Source organism: Sturnira hondurensis, unplaced genomic scaffold, assembly GCF_014824575.4.
Source record: "Sturnira hondurensis isolate 20B ecotype Veracruz unplaced genomic scaffold, ASM1482457v3 Scaffold0006413, whole genome shotgun sequence".
Lineage (NCBI taxonomy): Eukaryota > Metazoa > Chordata > Mammalia > Chiroptera > Phyllostomidae > Sturnira > Sturnira hondurensis.
The window spans coordinates 51,903,058-51,925,754 of NW_028079044.1; the positions used below are offsets into that span (position 1 = coordinate 51,903,058).

General features: G+C 56.2%; 1 protein-coding gene across 2 annotated transcripts in view; it reads right to left on the bottom strand.

Moving 5' to 3' along the window:
• Positions 1 to 22,697, bottom strand: part of TRAPPC9 (trafficking protein particle complex subunit 9) — a 234,196-nt gene that overhangs the window by 205,470 nt on the left and 6,029 nt on the right. Inside the window, exons 3-5 of one of the 2 annotated variants that reach the window (XM_037048601.1) lie at positions 14,602 to 14,747; positions 12,052 to 12,180; positions 6,495 to 6,521 (exon numbers count right to left, since the gene is read on the bottom strand). In XM_037048601.1, the coding sequence (XP_036904496.1) occupies positions 6,495 to 6,521; positions 12,052 to 12,180; positions 14,602 to 14,747 (302 nt within the window). The remainder of the gene's footprint in view (positions 1 to 6,494; positions 6,522 to 12,051; positions 12,181 to 14,601; positions 14,748 to 22,697) is intronic. The other variant, XM_037048600.1, reaches the window with a different exon arrangement.

Consider the following 22,697-nt stretch of genomic DNA (forward strand, 5'->3'; position numbering starts at 1 on the left):
TCTTTAACAAAATGAACAGAGCGCTGCTGACAATGTCTGATTTCTGAGCCGGGACAGGGAAAGTGCAAACTGAAACGAAACATCCCGGCCCCGAAGAGCAGCACGCAGACCCAGCAAACGCCTCCAACCTTGGCAGGGCCGGCAGCCTCCCCAAGCGGACCCGGAGCAGGCGCCGCGTCCCAGACCGTAGAACACACCTCGGTAAACTTATACAAACTGAAGAAAACCTCCACAAAATACCAGCACACCAAATCTGTGACATGTAAGAGGACTGTACAACGTGACCAAGTGGCATTTGTGTCAAGAATGTAAGGCTGGGTTAAGGTGCAAAACCAATTAATACAACACACCTTGTCAGTAAACTAAAGGACAAAACCCACGAGACCATCTCAGTAGACACAGGAAAAGCATCTGACAAAACCCAACACCCTTTCATGAGAAATACGCTCACTACCAACTAGGAACAGACGAGAAGGTTCTCGCTCGAATAAAGGTCAACTGCGCGGAACCTGCAGCTCCCGTCACACTTACCGGGGAGGCCCGACACTACCCCTCTGAGATCAGGGGACGAGGAAGTCCTCTCCCACCACTTCGGTTCAGCAAGGCAGTGGGCATTGTGGCCATGACAATTAGGTAATAAAAGGAATCCAAATTGTAAAGAAGAGCAAAACCATCTCTTTTTTAGGTGACATGGTCTTGTATACAGAAATCCCTCAGTAATCCACTAAAAAACTATTACAGTTAATAAATGAGTCCAGCAAGGTTGCAGGATGTAAGATCAATATGTAAAAACCATTTCTATATACTCACAATGAACAATCTGAAAATAAAATTTAAAAAACCATTGCAGCCCTGGCTGGTGTGGCTCAGTGGATTGAGTGCCAGCCTGCAAACCAAAAGGTGACCAGTTCGATTCCCAGTCAGGACACATGCCTGGGTTGCTGGCCAGGTCCCCAGTGCAGGGCATGAGAAAGGCAACCACACACTGATGTTTCTCCCCCTCTCTTTCTCCTTCCCTTCTCTCTCTAAAACTCAATAAATAAAATCATGATTTAAAATTTTTTTTTTTTAAAAAAACCATTGCCCTGCCCTGGCTGGTGTGGCTCAGTGGATTGAGCACAGGCTTGTGAACCACACGATAGAGGTTCGATTCCCAGTCCGGGCACATGCCTGGGTTGCAGGCCAGTTCCCGGCAGGGGACTCACGAGAGGCAACGATACATTGATACTTCTCTCCTTCTCTCCTTCCTTTCCCCTCTAAAAATGAATAAATAAAATCTTTAAAAAAAACAAAAAAACCATTGCCCTCACAATAGCATCAAAAAGAATAAAATACTTAAAAATAAATTAACCAAAACAGTATAAAATGATACTCTGAAAACTCAAAAAAAAATCTTTGGTTAAAACTAAAGCCAGACTAATACAAAAATCATCATGTTCAGGAATCAGACAACTTCATCCCCTTAAAACGGTGACACGCCCCCTCCTCCAATCCGTAGACTCACCCTGATCTCCGTGGAAACCCCACCGAGTTCTCTGCAGAAACTGACTGGCAGGTCCTGAAATTTATATGGATATGCAAGGGGCTCGGAACAACCCAAAAATCTTGAAAAACAAAAATATAGTTGGAGGATTTGTACCTCTCGGTTTCAAAACTTACTATGACAACTCCGGGTGAGGAGGTCAGAGGTGATTTTAAAACTTGTTTTGTTTTTATTTTCTAAATTCTCTCCAATGAACGTAACTTGAAGAAAAATAAGGTTTTTTAAAAAAAACATGCATAATACCTACTCGTTGAAAAAAAGTTTTAATTATAAAGAGACAAACGGATATCTAGTGAAAAATAACAAAAGTGCATTAAAGTTTTTCATAAATTGAACATTGTAAAGCACAAACACATCAAGTTTCTAGGGAAATTTATACAACATACTAAAACAAATTCAGTTTCAAAAACTCTACTTGAAATCACAAGAACCCAGGAAGCAAAGGGAAACCCTGCATGAGAGCACGGGGGGGGGGGGACGGCAGCCGCAGCCCCGGGGGGGGGGGCCGCAGCCCCGGGGGCCCTCACACTAGCTCCACATAGCGAGGGGCCCGGGGCACGAGACAGACACACCTGGGGCGCACGCTCTCGATGCGGGGTGACTTCTCCACAGAATTCTCAAGTCAGAACGTTGTTGGAAAGCTACAGAAACACTCTGACAGACAGGCAGAGAGACTGCCCCCAAGTCACATAAACACGAACTCATTTTTGTTTACTCACAGGCGCCAATTACTTCAACCAAGGCACAATTTTTCAACTTAGAAAAATAACGCCACCCTTCTCTAGCCGAGTCCACTAATGGGCCCACTTTGCGGTGTAGCCCTCTTACCCCAAAAGGTCTCAAAGGGGCAGGACTCCTTTGTTCGGGGTGCGGAACCCTTCTCGGAATCCTGGTCTTTCCAACAGATCTGAGAGCCAGCTCTGTGCCATCTGCTCGCTGAGGAGCAGACGATGGACGCACTGTCCGACTCGGTCACAGGCCTAGACTCATGAACACCGAGTTCCGGCCCCCCGCTGGACAACAGGCATTACGCAGGCGTGGGGAGCGAGCAGGACGAAGCGTGAGGACCACCGTGCCCATCCAGGAGGCTCACGGTCTGTGGGAACACCGGGGCTTTGTTTCGCCAGCAAGCGGAAGGCAGTCCACCCACTGCTTCCCTTGGCCACTCCGCAGCCACGGTCCTGTTTGCGGCGTGAGGACCAGGAAAGGGTAGCATGTGACCCTCTTGGGTCCCTGGCACAATCAAGGAGGGGGACGCAGAAACTAACAGGTCACGATGCTTCCGCCTGCGCCCCACTCAACACCCCNTGAGGACCACCGTGCCCATCCAGGAGGTTCACGGTCTGTGGGAACACCGGGGCTTTGTTTCGCCAGCAAGCAGAAGGCAGTCCACCCACTGCTTCCCTTGGCCACTCCGCAGCCACGGTCCTGTTTGCGGCGTGAGGACCAGGAAAGGGTAGCATGTGACCCTCTTGGGTCCCTGGCACAATCAAGGAGGGGGACGCAGAAACTAACAGGTCACGATGCTTCCGCCTGCGCCCCACTCAACACCCCACACTGAGCTCCAGGCGGTGAACGAGGAGAAGAGGCCCCAGGTAGAAAAACCCAGAAATAAACCAAAGAGGCAAAGAGTGTCTGATAAATAATTCCTGTGAAAGTGACTAGAGCGTGTAGGTGGGAGGCCGGGTGCAGGAGACAAGCTTGTGGGTCTGAACTCCCACGTCACCACTTCCTCTCGGTGACTGGTGACTGGGAACGAGCCATCACCTTCCCTGCCTCTCAGCCACTCCCCCACAGAGACTGGTGGGGCCACCCTGGCGCCCAGCCCTCCGCGGGACGCTACAAGGACTGACCTGCTTTTGGGCGACAATGAGCTGCAGCAGCGTGAGCTCAGCCACGGCACCAAAAGCACCAGCCACAGAGAGCACAGACCGGACCTCGTGGCAACAGGAAACACGCCCGCGCTGAGGTGCCAGGACGACACAGGGTGGGGGACACATACCTGATGAGGACGGGCACGGGGGACGTAAAAGGGGCTCTCACGACTCAGCAACAAAAGGACACAACGCGGAAGCAGGTCAAGGGCCTGAGCAGATGCTCTTCGGAGGGACGCACACCAGTGGCCAACCCGCAGGGCGAAGGGAAGCCCCGCACCAGCCCGAGGAACACGGCACTGCACACGCACAGGCTGGTGCCATCCTGGAGCGGAGGACAGGGCTGGCGAGGACGTGGGAGACCGGGCCCCTCCGCTGCTGGTGGGGAGTAAGACAGAGCAGCCACCTTGGAAGACGGCCTGGCCACCCTCAAGACGCTCCACACAGAGTGACCGTGTGGCCCGGCAGTGACACTTCCTAGCATGTGCACAAGAGAACTGAATGCGTGTGTCTGCACAGAAACGTGCACATGGGTGTTCCCGGAACCATCACTCATATGGGCCGGAGGGTGGAGGCCAGCCGGATGTCCCTGCACCAGTGACCAGGCACACAGAGAGCAGTCCGTCGTGCCATGGACTGTCACTCAGCCACACAGCAAAAGTGAGGTGCCAACAGAGGCCCCCGTGCAGGTGAGCCTTGCAAACGGCATGTTAAGTGAAAGAGCCAGTCACAAAAGGCCACGTGTCCCACGGTTCCACTTACCCAACGCATCTGGAACAGGCGGACCCCCAGGGACGCCGCATGGTGCCTGGCTGGGTGGTGGGTGGTGGCAGGCTTCTTGGTGGGGCGGTGGAAACGTCCCAGGACTGACGGTGGCGGGTGTGCGACCCAGCAGAGTGAAACCCACGGACTGGGCACTTGAAATGTGTAAGCTGCACTGGAGCCGTTTAAAACTAGAAGTGCGCCCAGAGCAGCACCTCCATACAGCACAGGCAAAGTGTCACTTTTGACACTGGGGGAGGGACCCCCAATGTGGAAACCAGACAGCAAATGCGAGGGGACGCTGACTGGCGCTGGCCCGACGCGGTTCCATGGGAGGCAGGTGCAGAGGGCACTCGGCCGTCCAGAAAGGCTGGGACGATCGCCTGACAGCCCCCAGGTTTCTGCCTGGGACGTGGGTGGGGCGCCCAGCAGCCACCCAGCTCTGGTCCTTCGGACCTTCAGCTCGCTGGGGGGAGCGCAGGCAGCGAAACCCGAGGCGGTTTGCTTCACACAACACACCCACTGACACTTTTCAGGTGGAAGTGACTCGACTGCCAACCTCGCCTGCCCGGGTCTCTCCGCAGCTGAGCCATGCCGGCCCCAGGAGAACGTGCGCTGCTCAGACTCGGAGACAGAGGAGAACCCGCCTCCCTGCTCCTGGGACTCAGAAGTGACGCCCACTGACACCCCTGCCAGGCAGAGCACGGGAGAAGAGGACATCGTAAGTGCACCAGGCTGCAGCCAGCCCTGACACAAAGGCGCCTGTGGGCAGAGGCCGCAGAAGAGCCGAGATGTGGGGACAGCGGGGTCCGACCTCCCGTGGCTTCCTCTCCCTCTGCTAAGCACCGATAAGTCCACACTTTCCCAGTTTGGGGCCATTCCAGAGGGTGCTTTCAGACCCCCAACGCTGGTCCCTGTGTTCTTCCCTCACCCCCTTCAGCCTCTGTGCCAGGTTCTTGACACCCCCAAATAACAAAACAGAACAATCTCACCCTGGCTGGTGTGGCTCAGTGGATTGAGTGGCCACCTGCGAACCAAAGGGTCACTGGTTCGATTCCCAGTCAGGGCACATGTGTGAGCCAGGACCCCAGCAGGGAGCGCAGGAGAAGCAACCACACATTGATGTTTCTCTTCCTCTCTCCTTCCCTTCCCCTCTCTCCAAAAATAAATAAAATCTTTTTCAAAGAAGAACACCCTCACTTGCACCAGCACTCCAAACTCAATTTCATCTTGGCACAACTTTATTTGGAAAAGGTTCAGGAATAAAACTATGCATCCTTGTTTTATCTCAGCAATCGACTGGTCTTGCTGACCGCTGTGGGCTACTTCTACTTCACACGAGCACCTCGCGCTCCTGCAAGCCAAGCGCCGGCACACCGAAAGTCAGCCCGGACTCAGGCTGACCGCGCTGGGCAACTCCTGCCGGTCAAACACTGACACACAGGCCCGGCACCGAGGGAGTCACCCATCAAGTCCCTTCCTGAGGCTGGGGGCGGCCACTGCTCCTCAGCCCCACCCCCACCCCCGCAAACTGTCTCTTCACCGGCAGTGACTCAGGTCCCCTGAACGTGGCAAGTCTGGTTTTCCTCCTCTAACGGTCCCTGCGCCCCATGGAGAAAGGATCCCACAACGTCAGCCCAGGGAAAGGACGCAAAAACACAGCGTCCAAACCAAGTCATCTGCGAGGCTGAAGCCATTTCGCTTCAGAATCAAGACGCGCAACGTGATGGAATCCACACCGTCAGAGGCAGAGTTTCGTTTGCTCATTATGTGCCCTTCGTCACTGCTGCTGATTAAGCCAGAAAATAACAGAGCTCGTTATAAAACAATTAGGCGCTGCAATGAAAGCGATTAATCACAGAAGCTGTTAGGAGGGGAAAGCAAACCCACCTCTGTAGAAAATGCAAAATTTCTTTCCATGCTAGAACGCACACAGAAAATGCAGTCAGAATTCAAATTAACATTGAGAGGAGCACAAACCACGGGGTCAGAGCAAAGTCATCACTGCGGACAGGTTCAGAACGGGCTGGACAAGCATGCTGAGTGCATTCGGGGGGACTTCGGAAGCACGCTTTGCAGACCACTCACTTAGCCATGCCGGAGAGGGTGGTCCTCAACAGACAGAACACAGCAATCGGTGCCCCATCAGACAAGGACCAGGCAATAATCAGGGCTTACGAGTTCTGATTTAAAGGGACTTAAATCGGAACGGCCCGAAGATCACCACGCAGACAGACACGGCAGCCACTCACTCGCACCATGAGCAAGCGCGCAAAGAAAACACCCAAGAGTTGCTAAGCACGCAGACAGCGTACCTGGGTCAATGAGGACTTCCTGCGCCCCTGGAAGAAAGAACAGAGGTTGGTCCTTCATCCGGAAAACAAAACTGCAGTCAAAGGTAACAACCACATCTCTTCTGTACCTCACACAGCCTTGGAAACCTGAGACGCTTCCATCCGATCAGAAGCACAATTCTGAACAACCACATGTTACCAGTTCCAAGTGCCTTTCCACTTGGGCGGGGGGGGGGGGGGGGGCAGGGAGGCCACCATTCCATCTGCGCCAAGTGTGAGCGCCTCCTTGGCTCCCCTCCCCCGCCCACTTTCTAAGCTCACGCACCCAACGCTTCTCAAATGAGTCTGAGAATTTGTCACTTCCATGTATAAGCCAAAAGGACAAAGGAATAGTGGGGACAGTCACTCATCTGTGCAAACATGTGCCCACACCTCAGGGCAGGTGTGGCAGTGAGGCAGAGGTACCCAACAGCTGTATGGGACTTATGACAAGCTTCCTAAAATCTTACACACTCACACACACACAAAATTACTGCACACTTCACAAACTAAGGGTTTCCAACTATTACGAAGTAACTTTGTCATTTAAAACATGTACTGGCTGGTGGGGCTTGGTGGACTGAGTGCCAGCCTGTGACCCAAAGGGTCACCGGTTCCACTCCCAGCCGGGGCACACGCCTGGGTTGTGGGCCAGGTCCACAGTAGGGGGCACATGAGAAGCAACCACACATTGATGTTTCTCTCCCTCTCTTTCCCCCTCCCTTCCCCTCCCTGTAAAAATAAATAAATAAAATCTTTTTTAAAAACTAAATTAAAAGAAAAATGTGAAACCGTTCATTTCATTGTTGCTTGAAGCTTTGAAAGCCTTGAGCGTCTGGTCAGTCATCCGGTGCCATGAGGTCCGGTCCACCTTCTCTGCGGACGCAGTGCCTGTGACGGCGGGACACACCCCAAGGGCACTGCTTCCGACACTCGTGCTGATCCTCAGCTGTGGCCACCCGTGAATGGTTAACAAGAGTCAAAGACATGCGTCCCGGTCAGACACTCCCACTGAAATCGTGTGTTTCTTCAAGTGTCTCTACAGAGACGGGGCCCAGGGTCACGGTCCTATTTGAGAGCTGTCTGGAACATTGCACTTCTATCTTTTATCTTTATCATTGACACTATTACAGATGTCCCCATGTGGGCTTTGCTGTCAGCCCAGCTGGCCTGCCCAGAGGCTTCCTGCCTGTGGGGTGGAGGGTGATCACAGGTGTTGGAAGCAGTCACTCAGTGAAATGGCGCATCCCCCAGCCGGGATCAGAGGGAGAGGCATCTCGGTGCACTCGGGAACTCGACAGGCAGGGTGTGCGTGAACCAAGCTCGTGAGGGACCGCCGTAAGTAAACTGGAGGTCTGGGGTATTCGTGTAAAAGGAGGGGGAAAAGTCTCGACTAGACCAACACCCGGAGTCCAACAACCCTCCCTCTCTCCTTGGAGGCCCAGCCACACAGGGAGGCATATGGTGAGCAAGGGTGGGGAAGAGCGAGGGGCGCTTCTGGGTCATCTGAGGGGCTGCAGGCTGTCAGCTGTCGGCGACGCTTCTGCTGAGGCGGCAGAACAAAGAGAAGCTCCACCCAGAACCATCCTTCGGGTATCCAGACGGCGAGCTACTCGGATGCACTGAACACAGAAGTCAGATAAGGGGCCACGCGTGAGTCTCCTTCCAAACCCCAAACGGCTCGTCAGGACGCCCCGGGCGACGGGAAGACGGCGACCGCCTGCACGCTGAGCACAGAGGGCGAGGCTTTTGAGGACAGGGTGTTCGGGGGCCCTAACAGCCTCGGGGCAGGCGCTGAATCCTGCTCCTTCGGGGAAGGGAGTGCTGTTCGGTGCTCAGTTTAAATCTGCGACGCTGGCTCCAGAGCACAAACAACAGACGTGGGCTCACAGGGACTGGCGCTGGGGCGGAGCGGGCTGGATGCTTAGAGATGGGGAGGCCGGGACCCAGCGGGCTCGCCCTCGCAGCCCACGCGCCAGCCCACGCGCCAGCCGAGGCCCGCGGCTCCGCACCTGCCCGTCGTAAAGACTGTGCACGGTGCCCAGCCGTCGGTGGCCGAGGTGCCTTGCGAAAGACCAGGGCTGTGACAGTTCTGCTGAAACACAAAAATGCCTGTTCACACATTAAAGCCACGTGAAGCTCCCCTTTGACTCCTTCTGTAAAGGAAGTGACAGGCTACTTTCAGAGGCTTTTAACCTACTAAAGGCACAAAAACACACCCAAATTTTCCTCAGTCACGAAGGAGATCTGAAGGCAAGTGTGCCGTGCCCGGCCTTACTAGAGGGACCGGATTCACACCTTCTCACTGCAGGGGAAAAAGGAACCATGTCCCGACCACTGCGGACCACCACGTCAGAGGCGCAGCCTGCACACGCACGCTGAGTGTGCTGCAGAAACGGGTGGCCTCCCGGAGCTCGGAGCTGAGGCCCCGGAGCGGCCGAGGCCCAGCTACACTCACTCCCCGCGACAGCGGGCGTCTGTGAGCGCCTCTCGGGGGCTTCGTGTCCGGGGTGCCTCATTACCGCAGCCACAGCCGGGAAACAGCACCGTTCTAACCTCACACATGAGGAAACGGACTCAGGCCATAAACAACAAAGCCAGCCAAGTCCCAAGTCCCACAAAACATTCTCATCATCAGGAGAAAAAAGTACAGACTTTTACTTTCTCTCAGTATTCACCAAGTTAACCAGCCACACTTAGGACCAGACACAACCAACTCAGTCTCTGTCGCGTTTTCTCTCCACCACTAGAAACACGGAGGTAACGCCCTTGGCCATGGCCGGGTTTTCAACTCCACTTCTCTTTCAGGATAATCATTTTAATGATCTGTTTTTAGAGCTTACGTATTTAAAAACCTAACATAACATTTTACTTTTTTAATATTTTACTTATTTATTCTTTAGAGAGAGGGGAAGGGAAGGAGAGAGGGAGAGAAATATCAGTGTGTGGTTGCCTCTCGTGAGTCCCCTGCTGGGAACTGGCCTGCAACCCAGGCGTGTGCCCCGACTGGGAATCGAACCGGCGACCCTTTGGTTCACAGGTTTGTGCTCAGTCCACTGAGCTACGCCAGCCAGGGCACCTAACGTAACATTTTAGGTTGCTCACTGAGAATAGAACACTTGTGAAAATAAATAGAGAAGTCAAACCTCTGCCACTCTGCTTCACATTCTTGCTGCTGTCCCTCCTTTGAAGGCCCTGCGGCCGAGGGCACCCACGTCTCTCATCCACGCACACGCAGAAGCTCGGGCAGCCGCGAGGGAGGCTGAGGGCCGGGCGGTTAGGCAAGCGTGTTGTGCCACCAAAGCGGCCTGGGCTCGAGCCCCAGGTCTGCCCTCGCAGGCTGCGTGACCCGGGTGAAGTCACCTCCCGTCTGTCAACCTCGACCCCCCGCCTGCCAAATGGAGACCCGGATGCCGGCCCCCACACGCCTGCTGTGAGGCCAACCACGCAGGAGAGGGTTCGGCACAGCCACGAGCCTAGGGGAGGTGCTGGATAATTCCTGGCTGTTTTAATAATTATGAGGATAATGACAATTACTGTTAATAAAGTAAGAAAGACACAACAGTAGAAACAACCATATAGAAGGAACAGTTACTAGTCAATCGGCATTTCCTTTCGGACTGACTGCAGAATGTGTATTGATTTTTAACAAACCAAATTGTGTCCATTAGTTACAGACTTGCAGATTCATAGACAAGTCTGGGGGGGGGGGGGAATTAGTGGCCTCAAACATCTGACTACTAGGAAAGTCTTTTAAAAATCAGAGGAAAAAGAGGTTGAGAGTACAGAATTCTCCTGAAACGAAGATAACTCAACTTTAAGTGGGAAAACACTCCCTGGTCTCCAGGGAAACCCGCTTGAAAACCACGTGCCCGGGACGAGGCCGAGAGTCTTCCGACACCGCTCCGGAACTCACATCACCAGCATTGACCGTCCTGATGACAGCGGCTGCTCGCACCTCTCAAATGCCAGGTACTGCGTGTCTCCCTCGAGCTCCACAAGACTCCCGTGAGGTGGGGACTGCCACCGCCTCCCACACTGGACAGACACGGAAACCGAGGCACAGAGAGACTGAGCAGCCCTCCCCGTGTGCACTTCTGCTGCTGGGGCAGCGCCCAGACATGGCTTCTAGGGGCGCGCGGACCGGCTGGTGCGTCCGGGCCTCACTCGGGCAGCAGAGGCCCCGGGTTCCCGACAGAGGGCAAGGTGGCCACCACACACCCACCATTCTGAAATGAACGTGCCAGGGGCAGCAATGCTGCCCCACCATCCGGCCGGTGCAGGGTCTGGGCCTTCACCGCCTGCTCCGGAGGGGCCGGCTCCTGCCCTCTCCCCGCAGCGCTCACCTGGGCCCCACACGCATGCCCCCGGAGACTGCCTGCACCCGTAAAAAGTTCCCAAGTTCTTTGACAAAGCTAAAAAAAGATATTTCTCTTCTGCAGACAGAGCAGTTTTTCAAGAAAGTTGGAAACTTTTTTTGCCTACACTCAGTAAGGGAAAAATGGAACGTTGCTCCGGAAAGTCTCCAGAGCCTCAGCAGCACAGTCTCCCAATGGTGCCCTTCAAACCCCGACCTGGGCACTCCGGGAGGGGCGCGTATGCCTTCCCCCTCCAGGCAGTGGAGCACGCACTCGCCTTTCAGAGCGCGTTGGACGCGACAGCACTTGGTGGCTGGTGGGAGAACACAGTGGGTCTTGAAATTCTGTGATCCGGCACCAGAGACATGAGTGCGGACAGGGAGGAACAGACGTGGGTGGGGAGCGCTGGCATCTGAGTCAGGGCGCACGGGAGGGAAGGCCGAGACCTGGCTCTGAGCCGCAGCCTTCTGCCCCCCTCTCGGCGTGCGTTGCTTCCCTCGCAACAGCCAGGCGCCGCCGGGTTCTCCAGGAATGGCCCTGCGAGGAATGGTGGCCCGCCTCCAAGAACCGCTGCAGATGCATCTGGGCCGTTCGTTCTGCAGAGGGGGTCGCCTGGGTTCGGGCTGCAGCTACAGCGCCTGGTCCGCAAAGGTGGTCTCTGCGCTCTGTGGGTCATGGGGGCGGCACACTGCGGGGAAGAAAGGCACCCAAGGCCTCTCCCCCTCATGCTCGTACACATTACCTTACGCTTCATTGGTGCCAACCAACGTAGCAAATCAGATTTAACTTGCTAAGAGAAATCCATCACCTGGGAGAGTAAGAAATGGCCTAGACCCCGATTAGCTGTTAAAACCAACCTCTGGGATTAGCTTCACGGAATACACAGGAATAATGAAGGAGACACAGAACTTCACAGTCAGTCTAATGAAATTCATGCAAGTGTCCCAGACATCAACCAATCGTTGCACTCCATTAATATTATTTATAAGATTCAGTAATATTGATAAATATTGAATAAAACCAGGAAAAAGCATCTCCTGTGCAAGACATCTGACTCCACAGAGGCCACACTCAGGCGAACCTCAGTCGGGCTGTGCTCAGAGGCAGAGGTCACACCTGCCCCGCCCACCTGTCGCCTGAGGCCGGGACCCAGTGCAGGCTGAGGAGGGGGCCGCACTCACCTGGTCGATGTCTGTTGGCCGCCTCCGCAGGAACGGAGCCCCCCTGGAACCTCCGAGACCCGGTCCTGTCACCAGTCCCGCCAGGGTAGTGGTAGATGACAGAGGCCGAACACAGCCCTTCGAGGGCAGCTGGGCAGGAGAATAGAAAAGGGCAATTAACAACGGCGGCGCCGTCACTGGCTCAAACTGCCTGACAAAGACGACAGCACTTTACATGGAAGTGTCCATCCTCCCCCAACACGAAAACCAAGCCTAGCGATCACTGGTGTCCCCACAAACAGAAACAGGCCCCCGACTCTCTCTCACGCCAGTGTGGGTGCCGAGACTGGCGTCACGGGAAAGGCTCACGAAGCCAGAGGCTCCACACGAGGAGGGACTGTGTCTGCACAGAAGACGGCGGACTGGCACGCCCGCCAGCCACCCCTCACTGAGCCGACAGTGGGGCAGGCTCCGCACCAGCCTCAGACTCCAGGGGGTACCACGTGTCCTGGACAGGAGGCACTTAAAGCGAGGCCACTGATGCAGGGCCAGAGCGCCATTCCACACCGGACACCCTGAGTGCCTCCGTTCGGAGCAGGGCAGCCCCGTGGGCTCGCCTCCCTCTCCAGGCAGCCACGCTCCCTCAGAGCACAGCTGTTCCGCCGGCGACGGGGGCTCTGCCCCAGGAGCCTCAGGACGGGCTACATGCCCAGTCAGCAGCACAGCAGTGCTCCCCTCCACCGTTGCACGGCGGTCCTCAACCCTTCCGGCCTCAAAACTCCCTGACACTCTGAAAACACACTAAGGACCACAAAGAGCGTGTGTGTGTGTGTGTGTGTGTGTGTGCGCACGCGCGCGCGCGTGTGGGATACAGCTGGAGATGTTTAACATATTCAGAATAAGAGCATAAAACTATTTAAATAATTATGTGTTTATTCCTTTAAAAAACAAGAAGCCCAAGACATGTTAAATTTTTAGAAAAGGTAACTAGTTTCCCAAACAAAACTAATATGCTGGGAGAGTGGCATTGTTTTACATCTTCACAGCTTTCCTTAATGCCTGGCTTCCACGGGTGAGCTGGCTTCTCACACCGGCTTCTGCGGTCAGTCTGCTGGTGGCACGCCAGCCGCTGGGACACTCCGCTGTGCATACGTTTCGGTGGGACTAGCCCTGCATGGGCCAGGGGATCCAGCACAGCCGTCCCCACGCAGCCTGCCTCTGGGCAGCCCACCCAGCTGACACTCACCGTGAGTCAGAGACAACGTGGTGGGGACCCTTCTTCGGGACATGTGCCCCGGGACACGCTGCAGGGACCCCAGCGGCCCCAGGGGTCTGCACCCATTCCCCCACCCAGGAACTGTGTGGAGACTCTCCGTCAGAAAGCCAAGTGAGACAGGTCTCCCTCCTCACTCTGCTTAGCCCTTCCCCTGCGCCTCTTCTCGCTCGCCTACTCCTAGCTCTCACTCCTCTCCCCACGCTCACGCCCCGTTCTCCCTGCGAAGCCGAGTCAGGCCGCCCGACGCCGCCTTAAGTGCTGCTGGCACTCCATGTGCTGCACGGCACACTGGAAAACTCGCCTCGAGCCCTTCCCTCGGCCCTTCACTCTGACTTGTGTCTCTCACGAGTGGCCGACAGACGGGCCCCGACGGAAGTGTCCACGTCTGCAGGACAGAGCCCTGTTTCAGTCCCCACTCTCACGTGGGCTCAGCAAGCGTGCACGGAGCTCCCCTCCCCGTCCGGTGGGGCCCGAAAGGCTGCCCTTTGAAGCAGGCATTTTTCCTTCTTTTTTAGTTTTTTAAACGAGATATAACTCACATACCATAAAACTCACCACTTAAAAGTGTGTGGTCCAATGGTTTTTAGTGTATTCACAGCTGTGCAGCCCTCACCACCATCCAACTCCAGAACATCTCCATCACCCCTAAAAGAAAACCCCCCCCCGGGCAGTCTGCCCGCCCCCGTACCCCTCTGCCCAGCTCCTGGCAGCCGGCGCCTGCCTCTGCCTGTCCCGACCTTCGGGGTCACTGGAATCCTACAACATGCCGCCTTTTGTGCCCAGCTCCCTTGACTTCGCCTGATGTTACCAAGGCTCAGCCGTGTGGTGGTGGTGTCGGCCCTTCATTCGTTTCCATGTCTGTTCCCCTACTCAGATTTGCCTGCTTACCCATCCATCGGCTGGGGTATGGGTGAAGCTCTGAAGAGCGAGTGTAAGAGCTGACCAATGTGGGATGGCATTCCAGCAGAGGGCGAGATGTGGTGAAATTAAAAACCAGAGGACAGCCCTGGCTGGTGTGGCTCAGGGGATTGAGCACAGGCCTGCGAACCAGAGGATCACGGTTCGATTCCCAGTCAGGGTACATGCCTGGGTTGCAGACCGGTTCCCTGCAGGCCAACTCCCAAAGGGGAACGCACGAAAGGCAACCATACATTGATGTTTCTCTCCCTCTCTCCTTGCTCTCTAAAGATACATAAATAAATAAAATCTTAAGGAAAAAAAACAGGACAACTGAACCAGTGTGCAGTAAGGGAAAGGTGACCCGCATCTGACCACCGGCCTGGGGACAGCCTCACCTCCGAGCCACAGGAAGTCGTTCACCGAGCGCAGGAGCTCCACCGACATGTGGTAGTGCACCAGCGAGTCCTGCAGCATGCCCGCCTGGAGGCACAGGTCCCCCACGTGCTTCCGCATGCGCCCTTGGCACCGCTTCCTGTAATGCCTAAAACACAAAGCGCGTGGAGATGCGTCACTGCTAACAGCCCGGGCCTGCCCCCGCCCCCACCCCCACGGCACACTGGCTGAGCGTGCGCCTCTCTTGCCACGGACAGACAGGCAGACAAAACGCTACCAAGGCAACTGGATGCTCCATCACTGAAAGGCGGCAACGAGCACTGCCGCACGCGCGCTGGAGTGGTCCTGCTGTCACACAGCGGCCCCGCGGCACGGCTCCAGCACAGGGGGCCGCCGCCACGCCTTCTGCCCTGTGTTCCACACAGACAGCGTCGGGCCAAACGTTCCCGTCACCCGTTAGCAGAGGAACGTTTGTTTCGGCTTTTTAAAAACTTAATTATCTTCCACACTCTTACCTCCAAACCTATTATTATGTTATGAAGAGAGCTATGCTGCATATTGCAAGCCAAGCCTCTGGCTTCTGCAAACAAGAGCTGGTCTTCGCTACTTCAGAGCGAGCTGGGGTAATGCCCTCAGGGGCAGGCCTGGGCAGAGTGTGCCCTTAGATGCAAAGGCAGCACAGAAACTGCACCAAAATCTCCCACTACTGTTTTTAAATGTTCCTGTTCTTTTGATTATTAAGTTTCTTAGAAGATACAATTTTTTTCAAGAAAAGATCACAGCTGTATTGTAAACTTTCCCAGACCATGAAAACATAACCTGTAAGGTTTCTGGCTAAGTGAACATTACTGAGACACATTTCAATACAAAGTTACATCCTATCAGATCTCAGTAGAATGAGCTCAACAAACTCTTTGGCTACCCCAGAATTTAGCTTCTCTGCTCCAAACAGGGTGTGAACTACGATTATCATGTAAGGTGGATAAGGAGAGAAGAGACCACATCAGCCTCCATCCATGTTCCCCCGGCCACAGGCAGTCTCACAACGGCCCAGCGAACAAGTTCCGCCCCCAAAAAGTAACCCTCTGCCATCCCCAACCGGACACGGTCATCTGTCTCCCCACTGGTCACCTCAACAGCTTTCTGTGATCTTCTAACACCCTGTCCTTGGTCCCTCCACACACACACACACACACACACACACACACACGTGGCCAGTGTGGCCAGCACAACCTTCCCACAACACCTCAAGGACTCTCCGACCCTGCTCGAGCCCCTCTCACAGCTCTCCTGCACCCCAGAGCCCTGCGGCAGCACCAGCTCCAACCTCCCCACCGCACCCCCAGTCCCCACCAGGACCTCAGGCTCCACCTGCCCCTCTGCCTCCTGGCTTCCCCCTCTCCTAAGGGCTCGGTTTGACCCTCGGTTTCTCAAGCAAGCCTTGCCTACCTCCAAGGCTGCACTTTGGGTTGGGGTCCCTGCAGTGTCCCTAGAACATTCCGTGCTGAACCAACTTCTGATATTCCTGGGCTCCAAGATGGCAAGTGTGTTTTGCTTGGTATTGGGTACCCACTCCGCTCCCCTGGACACTCCAAACCAAATGAATGGACGGGTCACAGAGGAACCCAGAGCTGCTCCTGCCACCCAGCCCCTAACGCCAAAACACCTCTCCCAAAGGTCATGCCCAGCGGACAGCCTTCACTGCCCCCTGCGGAGAGTTTTAATGAAAACAAGCCCCACCAGTGCCCCCACAGGAGCACCCCCCCACCCTGAACTCTAGGACAGCAACCCCTTCAAGCGTGTCAGCACAGGGTGCTCTCCCCAGCCCCCACCCCTCAAGGCTCTGATCTCTGCCCAGGCCGCTCCAGCCCCTGCGCCTAGCTCGCACTCACGCTTTCCTCACAGCTCAGTGCGGAGCGCTCTTCCGCCAGGAAATCCTCCCTGACGATGCCCTCCGACCCTCGGCCGGGCCGCTCTCCGCCACAGGTCAGCCCAGCTACCAGCTGGGTGCCCGTCCGCCCCGTCCACCAAGACCATGACCTCTCTGAGGATGTGTCGGAAGAGGAGAAAGAGAGTGAAGAGGGAGGGTAGGAGCAAAGAGCAAAATCGCAGCCCAAGCCCCTAGTCAGAGGACTCGCACCCGTGTGTCTCCTGCCACTGGACCAGCCAGGGAGAAAGGCTTAGGTAACAAGTCCCTCTGAGATCAACATGATGTGCTGTGCAGGAATGGCTGCCTTCGGCTGGGGCAGGAACGCGCCGTGCGGGAAGGCCCGGCTGTAGCAGCCTAACAGACGAGAGCAACTCTCTGATGCAAACTGCCCGGGGCAGGGAACAGCTCCCCATACTCGCGGGAAACCCAGAGCCCTCGGCCCAGACCCCTCCGCCCGACACAGAGAGGCCGGCCGGCGCTTCTCCCACCCACACGCGGGTGGCCTGGAATCACATCGGCCCGCTCCGGTAAGCACCGTAATTCTCGGTGCGCATCGAGGTGCGCGGGGACCACCATTACACAGACCCCGTAGATTCTGAATCAGACTTCGTTTCCTAACGACTTCACTCCTGACCTGTCAGGCTAAAGTGTGCTTTGACATGTCCTACCTGAACTCTTTGGGAAAAGTAAATCGCTCCTTCTTTGCAGGGACTTCAAAGGTACACGGCTGTCGCAGGATGTAGCCCAAACATTTCCAACTAAAAAGTACGATCACTGTGATTGGCAACGATGTGTTTTGAAAACACACAGTTTTACCTGAAGGGTCTCAGCACGTTCACGGTTCATCGTATTGAGGTCACGTGCTTACATTCGTTCAAAGTACGTGACGTAGAATGAATCCAAGTACTTTAGAAACTGCCAACTTCCCCTGCGAATGCAGTTTTCTCCCAGACTGACCTAACGACAGGACTTAACCCCCGAGTGCTGTCACCCCAAGATCAGCTCATCACGGAACCGCAAGCACACGTGAGCGCAGTGAGCTGTGCAACAGGGCAGCGACAGCAACTGAGGACGGCCGTGCTCCTCCCCTCCCCCGCCCTCTCCCTTTAAAACTGGACTTATTCCTGCCGAGAAGGTACTAGGCCCCCACCGCAGTCCTCAGGGTCTGACCTCACTGACGCGGTGCGGTGCCTGAGACGGAGAAGCGTCCAAAAGGCAGGGCCTCCTCCTCGGTGACCGGTGCTGTTCTGGAGGCCCGTTTGCTTTTTTTTTTTTTCAGTCTAGTTTTGAGGAGAAAGACTATTCTAGAAGTATCCAACGATCCTTCTAGACGCCAGCTCCTCTTCCTGTCATCTGTGCCTCTCCCCTCGGACCGGCCATCAGACCTGCCTCTTGCCCACCCTGGGTCTGCCTCCCTGAAGGACCCAGTGACTCTGCCCTCCCCAGGCCCATCGACCCCACAGCCAACTGCCAGCGCTTGCCCTGAGACCGCAGCTGGCCCTGCCACACCCCACTGCTCTCTGTAGTGGCCGCCGACCCCCAGCGCCTTCAGCAGATACAGCCACCGCACCTCACATCCCAGGCACTCATGCCCAGACCCTCCAGGACCCTCTGGGACCTTCCAAAACCAGGCTCGTCTCTGGCCCTCAGCCCGCCGGACCTCCCGTCCACCCCAGCGCCCCTCCCCCACTGTACATGAGCTCATCCACGTGCGCAGTCCGACTTCAAGCCGATCGATCGCTGGCAGCTCCCCCAGGCGCCTCCAGTCTGGCTCCTGCCCCGGAGTGAGCTCCGGGCTCACGCTCCGACAGCCTCCCTGAATTCGCCCCTTGAATGTCGAACAGGCCTCTAAAAGCACGCCCAGCACGCACTCTGGAGCGTGGCCCCAGTTCAGTAAGGAACCACCGCACGTCCTGGTTCAAGCCGAGGCCCTAAGTCCCCCTTCTCCTCACCTACACTCCCCGGCACACCCCGTCACTTCTGTCCCTAAGCATGCCTCAGCTTCACTCCACAGGCCCCACGCAGGGCACCGCACACCCCCCGGTGTGCCGAGTCACAGCCTCTGAAGGGGGAGGTCTCTCCTGCACCCGCCACTCAGGGGAGGCCCGTGAGTTCCACCCTCGGGGCCAGGAGGTGGCCCAGGAAAAGGAACTCGTGGTTCCCCTGTGGTCTGAACGTGGAAGGGCTGTTCTCCTAGACCTTTCTCCAAGGTCTAGGAGAAACCTCAGCTAATGGTCATGCCTGCCAGGGGGTGGGGGTAGGGGAAGGGGGGCACCCAGGCAGGGCTACTCTCCCAATGCCCCCCCGGGACCTGGTAAGGGCAGGACAGGCCCCGGGGCAGGTCCCGGGCACCGCAGCATCCCTGCCACGCGTGGTCTACGCCGGCAGCTTCAACTTCTGATGCCTGCTACACTTACTCACTGGTGTTCCGTTCCCTCAACCCCAGAACATCAGCCTGTGTCAACTGAGACAAAAGTAAACGAGGATGCCAGCGTTCACATGGGGACCAGAGCCTTAAACAGCCTTCTGGCCATAGTGGTGGCAAAGCCTGTCCCAGTGAGGCACAACGGGGCCTGGGACACCAAGAGGTGCCCCTCGGGGCTGACCTCGGGCACTGTGGTTGCATTACTGCAAACTCGCCGCCGGCCCCTCGGGTTGCACATCAGCCTCCACAAACGGGAACCGCCACCTCTCACCAACGCGGGTGCAGAGCAAAGGCGGCAGCAGGCCCGCACAGCTGTGGGAGGGAAGACACCGCGGTCGATGACTAAGGTCCTCGTGTCCCCAAGACCCAAATGCACTGGCTGTTTACAAGCAGATCCTACGTCCCTGACACCCTAAAGGGCTGCCCTTGTCAAGGGGGCACATGACTGGTGTCAGCCTTCGAGGAGCCCCTGGCCCTTCAGGAAGGGGAGTCACTAAGGCAAAGTCCACGGCATGCTCTGGTGAAAGCAGGAGAAACTCCAGTGGCCGCTTCCTCCAGCAGCATCCCTTTGCTGGTGACCCCGGTCCAGAAGCACCGCCATGCACATCACCCAGCAGCAGCCAAGAACCACGTGCCTGATGCGCGAAGTTAAAAGCTGGGATCAAGCAAGGCGCTGCAGCCTTGAACTTTTTGCATTAAAACAGCCCATGAACTAGCCTGCTGCAGCTGCTGAAATCAATTAGCATCTCGCTTCCTCAAACAAATAAAAAAATTAATAAGGGCTCACTGGTCACAGGTACTAAGGAAAACCAAACAGGGTCCCCAAAGCAAGTGCTTCCACAGGGCTCAAACACCAGTGGGTTACGTGCTGAAAAGCTGAAATTCAAAAACAATTAGAAAACAAAAGGATGACTGGGATGACACAGGGGTCCAGGCAGCGGCGAGGGTTTGTGTTTGCAGCGATGAAGGCGATGGGAAGGCAGCACGGAGGGCAATCTGGCCAGTGTAACACGCTCACTGCCTACCTTTTCAGACCCAACAACATACTCACAGGGCGGTATGAGAGAAAGAAAAGAAAGAAAGAACAAGCGAAATTAGAAACGCACAAGAACAAAAATAACTGACAGCTACGACACCCCATGTGCGAGGACCCACCAGGGCCCTGCTGAGGCTGGGACACACAGGACACTCTGTAAGACCCGCCGCCCCCAGCACTCGAAAACCAGAACGGGGCCTGCTTCTAGACAGGTCCCTTTGAGCTCCTAAGCCCAGCCCCCTTCCCAGGCAGGCTCGTCATACCACCCCTACCAAGGGCTGCAGGTGAGACACTGGCTTGTCCCTGTCCCAGGCCCCGGGGGCAAAGGTGAGAGAGCAGTGGCGCTGCAAAGGCCACAGCAATTCGGTGATTAGAGGGGCGGGGGTCTGATCCGGGGTCACTGGCATCTCACTGAAGTCCGAGTGAAGGGTGAGTGTCCGGGGTACGGTCAGAACAGGCTGCCGGGGTGAGGTTCGATGCGCTGCTGCGCTCCAATGCCCAGGGCACGCCTGGCCCGCGGACGCTCCACAAACATGTCGTCGCATTCCCAGCCACTCCACGCCAGGCGGGTATCCCGAAACAGTCTTGCTGCTCCCACCAAATTGTGAGCCCAGATTTTAATCGCGAAACTGAGCTGTATTCTCCAGTGGGTCTGCGGCCTCAAAGCCAAGAAGTTGAAGAGCAAAAATGTCACTGGTGCCTTGTGCAGCAGAGGGGGAGGCACTGAGCTAGGGGCCTGGGCAGGGCTCCCTGCCCAGGCTGCTTCGAGGCTTCACAGGCTCACCCAGCAGTCAGTGCAGTGGGGAGAGGCCTGCCCTTGCCAGCCCACAGGCTGCGGTGACATGGGGAGTCCAGAGGGCCATGTGAGCTGTGCCGCCCCGCCCCGTGAGGGTGACCCGCCTGACGGCCCAGGAGGCACAGCAGCCCTGCCCCAGGCAGCTGCCCAGGCTCCTCCATCTCGCTGCCCCAGCTCCGAGGGAGGGGGGCGAGCTGGCGTGTGCCCACGGGGCCACTGCAATAACCAAGCACAGGCCATGGTGTGACTGCCTTGTCCTCCCCTCAGGCCACATAAATGTGTCCAGGTGAAGAAAGAAAAACCAGCCCAGACCCTGTAGGGCACTGCACGCAGGGCCACTCTGTGCCTGTCACCTGCAGGGCTAGACCAGGCCAACGGTTTCTTAACGCTGTGACACTTTCTCCACCCACTTACCAACAACCAGAAAGGCAGTGTTTGACCTGAGGTCAATTCAAGAAACACCGAGCACTGACCAGCAGCAGGCCTCGGCCAGTGTGCACACGCGTCGTTCACTCCTCACCTGTGAGACCGTCACCTGGAGTCTAGAGGAGGGAGGAGCGACACAAATGCCGAGCACAAGGCTGAAGTGGCGTGGCCACCCTGCACTCTCCCCAGCAAGGGGGCCTGCTCTGGGCAAATAGCTGCACTGCGGGCTTGCCCCTCGTCTGCTGCTGCCGACATGCCGTCCTTAGATGCCACAGCAGCAACAGGGGAGACGGAGCAGAGGGTGGGCGGGGTGAGGGGCAGAGCCAGAGGACACACCCGCGGTCCTGGTGCACAGTGAGGCTGTCGGCTCAACCGCAGGAACTGACCTCCTGAGCACTGACCTCCTCCCACTTTGCCCAGCACTCCCGGTCCCGCAGGGGCTGCAGATCTCAGGAAGTCCCCCGTGGTGCCCCTGATGTCCTGAGGTGGAGACTGCGGCTACCAGGAGGGAAGACGGAGCCTGGCCCATGCACAGCACCCAGCCTGGGAGGCAGGGCCCTGGGTCCACTTCCAGCTGAGCTCACCCCTTGCTCTGCTGCCCCTCCAATGCGGCCCCCCACCTCTCAATCCAAAGGACGACCCTGAGCGAGCTCTGAACTGAGCTCCAGGGCGGCGCTGTCCGACAGGGGCAGACCGTGAGCCACGTAAGCAAACTGAAGTTTCTAGTTGCCCCATTTTAACCAGTAAGAAATAGGCCCCAACCAGTCTGCCTCAGTTGGTGGAGTGTTGTCCAGCAAAGCAAAAGGTCAGCAGTCCCACTCCTGGCCAGGGCACGTGCCCGAGCTACAGGCTGGCTCCCAGGCCAGGGCACATGCCAGGGGCAACCGGCTGATGTCTCTTTCTCGCATCAGTATTTCTTTCTCCCTCCCTTCCCCTCTCTAAAAAATAGTAAAACAAAATAGTCAAAAATAAATACTTGAAACTGACTTGAATAATTTATTTAATCAAACCTATGTGAAATGCTATCATTTGGCACACAATCAATAGGTAAACACTAATGAGTGACCTTACATCATCTCTTCTGTTCTAAGGCCCCAAACCTGGCGTGCACTGTACTCACAGCTCACATCCGCTCCAACCGGCCTCGTCTCCTGTGCTCAGGAGCCACAGGGGCCATGGCCGCCATACTAGGCAGCAGCTCCAAGGGTCCCACTGGGGTTCCCCTGGGGTTCCAGTTGAGAAGGGGGAGTAAGTGAACACAGCAACCCTTACAGAATTTCCCTTACGCAAAGGCTGTCCTGTTTTTTTTTTTTAATGTACTGATGTTCTTCTTTTTAGAGAAAGAAACACTGATTTCTATTGTTCTGCTTATTTATCCACTCATCGGTTGATTCTCATTAAGTGCCCTGACTGGGGATCGAACCCACAACCTTGGCGTACCAGGACAACACTCTAACCCACTGAACAACTTGGCCACGAGTAGGT